The sequence below is a fragment of the Cupressus sempervirens genome, chromosome 6 (assembly GCF_028749045.1).
Source record: "Cupressus sempervirens isolate cs-2001-9-10 chromosome 6, ASM2874904v1, whole genome shotgun sequence".
In the NCBI taxonomy this organism is placed as follows: domain Eukaryota; kingdom Viridiplantae; phylum Streptophyta; class Pinopsida; order Cupressales; family Cupressaceae; genus Cupressus; species Cupressus sempervirens.
This window is the reverse complement of record NC_143123.1, coordinates 252,080,241-252,090,972: the sequence shown is the minus strand read 5'-3', so window position 1 is coordinate 252,090,972 and position 10,732 is coordinate 252,080,241. Positions and strand designations below refer to the sequence as shown.

Here is a 10,732-nt window from a genome sequence, read left to right as displayed (position 1 = left end):
ACTCATTGAGAATATTGATATTCTTCAATGCATGTTATCTAAAGTTTCACACATTGGTGAGCAATTAACAAAAATTCTTATTCTAGGTGATCATCCTATGATTGTAGATTTCCCTAACAAATTCATCATAACTATAACCCCGAGCATATAAGGGAAACTCTATTTCAATGGATCATTTACATTGAAAGGATTGGGGATAGGAGTATTATTTGTGACACTACAAAGAAATTTTATCCCAAAATCCCTGGACTTGATATTTGTGGGTACAAACAACATTGCAAAATGTGAGGCTTTGGTAATGGACTTCATGAAGCTGCTAGGTTAAAAATCACTAACCTACTTGTCTTTGGGGACTCTTAGTTGGTTATTAGACAAGTTGATGTTGAATATAAGATGAAGGATGATAAATTTCTTTCCTATCATAGGATGTTTAAAGATATGAAACAAAAAAATTATAGAAGTCCAGTTTAACTAATTCCCTATAAAAGTTCCCCATCTCTCTCCTCATTTTGGGAATCCATTATCAAGAATAATCAAGGAATCAAGGAGACAATCAAGATTTCAAGATCTCTTATCTAAATATTTTCAAGCATTCAAGGTATTTTTAATACAAATCTTCTCCATGGATCACCTAAAGATGACCTTTCCCTTATGAAGCCAGTTACCTCGTTAATTAATTAAATCTTATTTAATTAATTTATCTTAATATATGAAGAATTTTAATTCATTAATTGTAATGCCCTCTTCTTCTATATAATTGATTAAATTTATTTAATTAATTATATTCATTATTTACTAGCATTTACCTTTTGTACTGTTTCCAGTCCCTTAAACCCCCGTTGGTCTCTTGTTGGACTTTAATAAATTTATCTTATCTTATCTATCTTGTCTTATCTATGGTCCTTATCATTTTAAAACTTAATTGAATACATTTATTCCCTTTTGTATGCCCATTTGAATAATTTTATCACTTAAATTCCCTCAAACCATAACCCCTTAATTTAATTTAATCTTGTTTGATTAAATCCTAAACTTGCCTAAATCCATAATCTATACATATCTCATCTTCAAACCTATCCTTATGGTTATTACTTGATTAACTAAGCTAATTTTGTGATTCCTATATCAAAAGCATATTGTCCCTTAATAAAAAAACAAAGCTAATTTTGTGATTTCTATAAATATTAGTATCCTAATGTTTCTCACAAGATAGCTTACCACCTCCCTTAAATAACCACCTACATTCTACAAGGTTGTCTTTTCTTTCCTCTTTGAGATTTTTATACACACGTGTGAGAAACCTTAGGTCATTCCATCCCTTCCAATTTGTCTCCTCTCTCCAATGACCCATCACTTTCAAAGGTTGCTTACACATGTATGAGAAACTCATTCCTTTTTCATTTCCAACTACTTTTCTTGGGTTGCTTCCACATTGGCTCCACCTCATCAATCATCTCCCATCCTATCCCTTCATTCCGCTTTGAATTCCAATAGTCCATTTACCTCTATTTTCTATAAATAGGAACCTCTCCTTATGCATTTCATCCACATTTTCATATGCATTGTTATCATGCTAGTGTTTTGATTCCATCTTTATCTTAGAGTTATTATGCTAGTTTGTCAACCCATTTTCATGTTTTTATTTTGATCATATAACTTTAAAACTCATAGCACTTTCATGTTATTTAATCTAGATCTATATCTCATAGAATTGACAATCTTAGTATATTATTTTGCATCTTAGCATTGTGGAGCTTGTTATCATAGTTTCATCTTAGCATCATCTTTAGTTTCATTATCATTTAACTCAATTTTTGCTTATCCATTTGCATTAAAGTTTTGTACTTTCTCCATCTTAGTGTGCATCTTCATAGCTTCATACATCCTTAGCAAGTTAGAGATCATTTGGGAAACTATAAACTTTGGAGAGAGTATACACATCTGTTTACTAAAGAGAAAATCAAATGGAATGAGGATGCTTCCATCTAAGCTCATTAAAGGTATGTGATGGTATTTGTGTATGGTGTGCTTTGATTAATTGGTTTTCTTATTTTGAGCTTGACTACATAGGTAGATTCTCATGTGTACATGATCAAGCTTCTTTTCCACATTGAAGGCCTAACAAAATGAATATATCATCAAAGAAGAAGATCTACATGCTTTCAAGAATTCAAGTCTTCACATGTTCAAGTGTTGTCCCTTCTTACCCAAGCATTGTGACAAACAACATACATACATGATGTTTTGTATTTCATGATTTCCTTTTGTGTTGTTGTGTTAAGTAAAAGCTAGTGCATCAACATATTTGATCACATTCAAAGAAGTGTTTATATGGCCAAGGAATGATATACTTCATTCCATAGATCTACCCTTTCTTATACGACAATACACTTTCATTTACTTTATTTCATTTTAAGGTTGGTTCCAATAGGGGTTTGACTAAGAAAATCCTCTTTTTACAACATTCTAACTCCCTTTTGTAGAAACAAGTGGCGAACTTTCCACATAAAATCTAAGCAATATATGATCCAATGAACAAGCCAAGAAAGTTTTAGAAAACATTATAGGCAATGCAATGAGAAAACCTTGTGTACATGGGTACAAAATGCCCAAGGTGCGCTATTCCCTCCAAAACAACTTTAGACTTCAACCACAAGTTAGATCTTCATTCTGGCTAATACTTTAAGTCCATACATGTTATTATTTTTGCTAGTTTATATGTTGTTGAGAGTTGTTTATTCTTAATTGGTCTTCTATCTTGCATCACTTTGATCAAATTCTCCTAAATCAACTTATCCTAATCTTCTACTTGTGAAGGATCTTTGCACCCATTTAGTGCTTAACTCCTCTTAAGCCTATTAAGTCATCTTCCTTTTGAGTCCGCAATAGGAAATATGAGCATTCTATTTCGTCTCTATTTTTCTTTTATATAGATATACAATGTGATTTCCAATATTGTGACCCTTATAAAGAATATTGCCATGTTTAGAAAATATTCTACTCTAGAAATAGGCATCCCGTGCTTTATATGATCTTTAAGATGTATAAATAAATTAACGTTCGAGCAACAATATAATCCTATGTTGGATTACATCATTGTTAGGACTTACAAGATGAATAGAACACATAATCCTAATAATGAGAAATATGCTACTCATTGCTAATTTTCTTTTCTTTTCAAAAGTTTATATAAAGCATACACGTGTAGGAGAAACAATCATGATGAAATCTAATTGGATCTAGTACTTTACATGAAAATTGTATCCTTTATTGGATTGGATATTCACCTTCATGCCTATTTGTGGGAGCTTATTTATTGTGAAATGGACGCGGTCACATGAGATTCACAAGTGGCTCAATGTGGCGGAAATGTGTAGTGATGAAATTTGTATGCCCATTCCCATGCCTACAAGATTTTAGTTCCATATTAAGACAATCTCTAGATACAACTTTGTGGTAATATGGGGCAAACTTTTCTACAAGTTCATCTCCTTTTAGAGATAATAACCACCTTCTTTTATTTCCCTTAGACATATCTACTTGTGTGCATCCATATATGCACCCCAACCACATTTATTCACTCATACCTTTTATTAATATAGATAAGTAGACATCCTCAAATTTCATCTATCTTCTCTTGGGTCATTTCTTTGGTGCATAGTATTTGATTTCACATGACACATTTTTTTTCAACGTTTAAATTTTTGAAATTCAAATGATCAAATTTCACACTTTTCTTGTTGTTATCAAAAGTCAATTTGATATGCATTTGTGTAATAAATTTTTGTTTCCCTATGTTTAAAGTCATTTGTTTGAGGATTCATTCATGCTTGATCATTATTCAAAATCCAAAGCATTGGAAATATATATTTCAGTTTGGAGCTTTTAAGTAACAAATGTTTGCATTAGAATTGTCATATAGTAATCATTTCATGTCCATCAATATGTCTTTCAAGTTGGATATCCACAAAATTTGACCCTAGTCATTTCATAGATTCCCTATGGTACTTTTAAATAATGTTGTTACTTAACAATTATGGATGAGTAAAACAGTTTGCCTAATCAAAGAGAAAAAAGCATAATTGAATATATCATATTCAGGAGTCATAGATCAAATCTGCATGGCATAAAATCAATCTAGGGCCACAAGATTGACCTAAACTAATTTTTACAAAATGTTGAAAATACATAAATAAACTCTACTGTAAAGTTATCATTTTTTCAAAACATAGTAAATTGATGGTCAAAAAATCTCATTATTTACATTTCCTTCTTTAATTTAAAATATTAAGAATATTGTACTTTAAGGTTATCATTTTTTAAAACTATACTAGATTGATGGACAAAAAATCATTATTCATACTCCCTTCTTGAATCAAAAGCTAAGTACAATCTTTCTTCTCAACTACTTTTCCAAAATGACATTGTTTATACACTATTAATAATTAACATTATATATAATTTTAATTAATCACTTCATGTCCATAAATACATCTTTCAAGTAGGTTATCCTAAAAGAATCTGCTCCTAGTGATTTTATAGTTTCTCCATGATACTTTGAAATAATGTTAATACTTAACAAATATGAATGAGTATAATAGCAAAAGAGCATTATCTAATATATCATCCTCACGAGCCATAGATGAAATAGACATGACCCAAAATCAATCTAAGCTCACAAGATTAACATGAACTAATTTCCAAAGAATGTTGAAAATACATAAGCTAACTCCATTTTAAAATTATCATTTTTTTCAAAATATAATAAATTGATAGACAACAAATCATTATTTATACTTCTTCTCAAATAAAGAATTAAGTTTATATCACTTTAAAATTATTATATTTTCAAAATATGATAAATTGTTAAATAAAATATCACTTTTCATACTTCATTTTTTAATGAAAACTAAATATGATCCTTATTTTATACATTTTACCGTCTCTAACCATATAATAATTAATATTCTAAATAGTTTTAATTAATTTGAGTGACATAGAGAGATTTTTCTTTACAGTTAGTAAAACTTGGGTGGTATATGACTGAATGTTTTTTGAAGCCGCCTAAAACAATAAATATAAATAATAGATATTTCATCGCTGCACAAGCATTTATGTTTTGAATGGGAATTCATTTTGGGAAAACCTCTTGTTCAACTTCTCTTTTGGAATGGTATACAAGCGGGAAAGCTTACACTGTACTAACAATATGCCGAAGATAGCTATAGATGCAAAAAGCTACATCAAAAACCAGTCTACCAGAGCACTATGTACAGAGCTTTACATTAATCAAGACAGGTGGTCAAATAGAAAAAAATAGCTACAAAGAAACTTGAGTGGGTCACAATCTGATGGAGAATGACATTCTTCCTTGGTCAATCAGTTCTAAACCATATATAGTTTAGCAATGACCAGTTGGAAGATACTCTTTTTCTTCAAGTGAAGAACTGTGGCTGAAAGCAAACTGTGCTGAGCCTTAGGAGCTCTACCATTTCAGAACTCAGGTTCTCAGGCAACTAAATAAGTTCCACAGGAGAATAAGTATTATTGTTACCAAGAATTGATCCACTAGTGACACTTTTACCAGTTGGCCAACCGATCTATATCTACAGATGTTTGATGGCGGTGAAAAGAGAAATTCCATTGAAATGAAATGTTTATCACCAGGGGTAACTGCTCTGCCTAGCACAGATTTTAGGAGTCCATTGCTCCATACCTACACAAGCACCAAAATGTCCAAAGCTTTACCCATCAAACAATCAATTAAGGTCAGGCTTAAATAGTATACAGTAAGTTTTGATTTATGTGGGTGGTTTATCTGAAATTACATTTATAATTCAACTATTAATGAAATTACATTTATAATTCAACTATTAATGTGATTTCAGCTGAACCATCTAAACAAATCAAAACTAAAAGTGTTCAGAAACGATTGCTAATGAAGTTCATTTGCTCAAATTTAATTACTAATTCTTCTCAACATTATCTAAATGGCTCATCTGAAATCAGTTTCTTCTCTTGTAGAGAGTCTACCAATCAGTATAATTCCAAATAAACCACCCAAATTAACTACAATTTAGAATATTTATGCCTAACATATGAAAAAGAAAAATATTAATAGAGCTCATATGCTTATAATTAGAGTGACAAACTGCCATAGATGAAATGAATTACTTACCCTGAGGATATTGCCCATTGTGATGACGAGGGTATTGGGCTTGAGAGTGAATGTTGTCCAACCCCGATCAGCGTAGACATAGAATGAAGACGGGCCCTTATGATGATGCACGCTCAAAACATGGGAATGTGAATGGCAGATACCAGAAGAGGGAGATTTATATGAACCCTCGTGACCATACAAGCATAGCAATGATGAATTTTCAGCTCCAAGAAGCTCCTTCAGATTATATGGATCAAGGCTTAAATTCTCATATATGACCTCAAGAACCTCAGAGGCAATCTTCTCCAGTGCAGCTGTGTATTCTGAAATTGCGTGGCTGAAAATAAATGGGTATTTCAAAATGTCAGTTTTAAAAATGTGGATAAAAATTTCAAACTCAAATAAAAAGCAGTGTCTAGCATCTACAGGTGACCAAGAATGTGCGACTGTGAAGGTTTGAGTACACAGCATAAAACAGAAAAACTAATGTCCCCAGCAAGGTGATTTGAAGATCAGAAACCAAAGAAATCTATGAAGCAAAACATATGCAACCTGAACCTATGCGATCTTGTGTATATGTACTATTATAGAGAGCTGAAAAACAAATTGGTAAGCTCTGAAGCGCTGATAGCAAAATGTTTTTGCAGTGAATGGAGCTTATATATCTATTCAACGGAAAGTCCTATTTAGTTCTCAAAATGTTTTGTGAGAATTTTTCATTTTTTAATTAGTAAGATATGATTCTAAATATTAATATAAAAATATATTAACAGTTAAATTTTTAAAATTTAAACTAATATTATGAACTGTAAAAAAATTTATGTCTTCAATTAATAAAATATTGATCTATATTTTATTAATATGATTTAAGTACAATTTTTGAATAAAATTTAGTAGTATATATTTTATAATTCTAAATATTTTTTTTTTCATATTAATCAATAGTACAATTTCAGTCAAATTAAAATAACTAATTTTTTACACTTAAATGACTGAATTGTCATTGCACTAACAAAACAAATTATATTTAAAAATTGTACACAATTTAATCATAAAAATAAATTATAATTAAGACCAGTTTAAATTATTATTATAATACTGTATACATAAGTTATATTAAATGATTTATTTTTAAAACATGAAAGAAATGCCTTCTTTTCATTCCTATTTAAATCAATTTAGTCGCTTGTTCTTTATACAAATAATTTAAATATTAAACAATTACTGAAAAAGATTGATCGAATTAAAATAATTATTTATAAAAAAATTAATAAATTATATATAAATATTTATAAATTTATATATAATGATAATGAATTTTAAGAAATATTTATTTATTAAATATATATTTTCTATAAAAAGGTTGGTAGAAGCTTTCATAAAATACAGTAAGTAAACTTTCAGATTGAACTGAGTACATAATTTTATTTTATTTTGCCGCCAATCACTCTCCGTTAGAGCGATTATCAAATCAGAAAAAGGAAACAATGAATCAGCGAGAGTGCTTCAAAACGCCGAATGAATCACATTAATTCAAGACAGTTTACATGCTGCAATAGCATAAAATGGTTGTGGAAAAAAAAATTAGATGAAAGTGATTTGATCTAAATCTCATCTCAAATCGCACTCACAGCAGGATCTTGTTGAAAGAAAAACTGACTAACAAATACAATGCAGAAAAATATAATGAATGCCACAGACATTTTAAATAATTAAGATTTGGTTTAAACAGCATACTTAAAGCTTTGATTTGTTTAACTTTTTTCATCTGAAATTATCTCATCTATTTAAAATTTCATCTAAAATTACGGATGAATCAATCAGTATGATTCCAAATAAACCATCTTTACCAAATTAAACCTTAATGCATATGCTACTGAAACCTGACTGACAAATCCGTTATAGTCCTATTTCATTACTGTGTAGGAAAATTGAAAAATATGCATGGTAAGGACATTCATTAGTTATTATACCTGAAATTTTCGAACCCCTCTGGCCAAGCATTTCGGATGATCTTTTCCATGGAATTGTCATTTTGATCCACCCAGAAAGATTGCTGCAAGCTCAAATTCCTCTCCGCTGCATCATCCCCCTCGACATCGATGTGCTCGAATCCAAACCGAGACCGATCAGATCGAACAATCAATTGTTTCTTCTCCACGGGAAGATCAAAGAGGCGACTGGATTGTTCCTCTGCTCTTTCCGTGAGATCCCGCGAAATGCCATGATTGACGACCTGAAAACACCCGATTTCAATCGCCGACTGGACCAAACGCCTCCCTGTGGCCTTGCGCTGCTCGCGTGAACGAACCGAAAGCAGATCAAACGCGGGCAGATCACGAAACGGAATCAAGGGCTCGGGCAAACTGAGCTCGGGAATTCGAAGTGTGTGCTCCAGGAACTCCGATAGAATCTCATTGTTCACGCCTGCTGATTTTATTCCCTGAGCTGTTGCGATAGGCGACGGTGGAGGCGCACGAAATGCGCCATTTCTCTGCTGCTGTGGCGTCTGAGGCGGCGGCTCTGTGCCCTCGCAACTCATCTTCAAACCCTAAATTTTCTCTAACCCTAATACTCCTATTAATCCATGGCTTCCCTTTCCGATCAAGTAGCACGCCGGTTATGATGAGACAGATCCCGAACAGCTTATGAAACTGATATTCGCACACAAACAAATGAGAAAATTCGACATTCGCACTCAAATAAAATTAATATAACTGAAATTTGATGTGCAAAGAAAAAAAACTGAAATTTGCATCAAAACAATTATAAAGACTAAATCTGCTCTGAAATCGTCTAATTTTTCAGCAGATGTATTGATTTACCGAGAACCGAAGTAGCTTATTCAGTATTTGCCAAAAAAAAAGGAAAATAATCTAGAATTTGCAGCCTAAAAAATTGTAAAGCCTGGATTTCGCACCCGAAATCGTATGATCATCCAGCAAATATGTCGATTTACCGAGAATCGACGTAATGTATTCAGTATTTGCAGTGGGGGCAGGGAAGGGCCCATCCTGCTTGCGATCATGATGATGGCGGACTGTGCTGTGGGCAGTCACCAGCTCTTCCAAGGGGGAAAAAGAGAAGAAACCATGAATCTTTCTACTTCATCTGCCAGTCCCGGAAAAGACTACTTTTGACCTGCTCTGCAGAATCAAGAAAAGCAGAAGGAAATCCATTATTCTCAGAAGCGATCTTACCAAATAGTGGGGTCGATATGTTCCTCCGAGAATTTTACAAGGAAATAAATGTACCTGCGTGTGGCCCAGGCAGGTATCGAGTGAAGATTGGCGTGGAAGACATGTTTGGTGCTGGCCATGGCGGATCATTAATTTACAGTTCAGACATCCCATGAGATTGAGTGTTTTGAAGATCCGTAATTATGATTATTATGATGTTTCATTTGTTTTATTACACTTGGAGGCCCACTCCCATGAGGACAACTTTGCTATGTTCATCACTCTTTTTCTTTTAAGAATCCTTTGTTATTATTATTATTATTATTTTAATAATAATAAGTTTAGGTTATTGTGTTGAAAAAATGAAATTAAATATTTTAGTAAGGTTTATAAGGGGTAGTGTCTATGGGATTGAGGAGTGGCATATGGGTAGCCAAGTTTAACACAATTTCTAAACAATGTTTAGATGTGTTTGTTTGGGTTGTTAAGTGAATTGAGGTAGTGAGTTATGTGGTGAGGGGTCTAGTGTACACTGTTTAAAAGAGTTAAAGGCATCTCACTATTAAATCTATTGATTACTTTTTTGATATAAAAAATTTATGCAATTTTTTAAGATTAGCTTTTTGGGTTTGGACAATTGTTTTAGCAAGTTGATGTCATGGGTTTGATATTGGTTTACTTATAGTGTGGGAAGGGTCCATTGCACATCATACAAGAATGGGAAAAGGGGCTTGCGTTCAAACCTATCCTCTTTATTTAAAAAGCAATGCAATTCTTTTTATGTTTGGCTCTTTGGATTTTGGCAATTGTGATGGATTTTTTTCTATTTTATTCAAAATATAATGTCATTTTTTTCAAGTGGATTTAATGAAAGAAATTTTGTAATAATAACAAAATACACAAACAATTTTTTTATATCTATGATGATAAAGAAAAGATATATCAAATATACCTTGAAGAATTCCTTAAGAAAAAACTTCAACTGCTACAAGCATTCAAATATTTAATGTATTATCTCATTACAAATATTACAGTATATTTTCAAAGTCTCCATGCAAAAGTTATAAAATGCCAAACTCATTATTTGCACATGCTTAAACAAGAAAATGAGAATTATATAGCCACAAGTCTCAACCCACACTCCATCCCTTCACATATTTAACCTAGAAGAGATGCACAATCAGCCATAGCTAATAGGCTAGCCAACCTTAACTACTCAAGTGCTTGTTGTTATATAGACAAATTTTGAGAAAACCACCAAGTGGTATTACATAAAATGTGTCTATAAAATCATACACCCAACATTTTTTTCAGTATTGAATTGTAACTTTGATGTTATCGTTTTCTAATTAGTATTATTATTATTTTATTTTTTTTAATTTCATATTTAATA

At 31.8% G+C, this 10,732-nt stretch overlaps 1 protein-coding gene across 3 annotated transcripts; it reads right to left on the bottom strand.

Moving 5' to 3' along the window:
* Positions 1-5,067: 5,067 nt before the first annotated feature.
* LOC149552195 (C4-beta,C20-epoxidase-like) lies at positions 5,068-9,600 on the bottom strand. Of its 3 annotated transcripts, none has more exons than XM_089787695.1 (5): positions 9,415-9,600; positions 9,081-9,306; positions 8,134-8,814; positions 6,179-6,497; positions 5,068-5,716 (listed from the first exon to the last, which is right to left on the bottom strand). In XM_089787695.1, exons 3-5 carry the CDS (start codon positions 8,700-8,702, stop codon positions 5,501-5,503), a joined length of 1,104 nt encoding a protein of 367 aa, XP_089643821.1. In that variant the 5' UTR covers positions 8,703-8,814; positions 9,081-9,306; positions 9,415-9,600; the 3' UTR covers positions 5,068-5,500. The 3 variants fall into 3 exon arrangements, with proteins under 3 accessions (XP_089643821.1, XP_089643824.1, XP_089643822.1); XM_089787698.1 differs by having other exon boundaries at positions 9,081-9,301; positions 9,415-9,543; XM_089787696.1 differs by lacking the exon at positions 9,415-9,600 and having other exon boundaries at positions 8,986-9,109.
* Between the last annotated feature and the right edge of the window lie 1,132 nt (positions 9,601-10,732).

What these genes read in the sequence shown, in the direction of transcription:
- LOC149552195 (XM_089787695.1), bottom strand. Translation starts at nt 8,702, where the DNA reads ATGAGTTGCGAGGGCACAGAGCCGCCGCCTCAGACGCCACAGCAGCAG. An exon ending in GAGGGGTTCGAAAATTTCAG is followed by an intron (nt 6,498 to 8,133) that starts GTATAATAACTA and finishes ATTTATTTTCAG; the next exon opens with CCACGCAATTTCAGAATACA. An exon ending in CAATGGGCAATATCCTCAGG is followed by an intron (nt 5,717 to 6,178) that starts GTAAGTAATTCA and finishes GTGCTTGTGTAG; the next exon opens with GTATGGAGCAATGGACTCCT.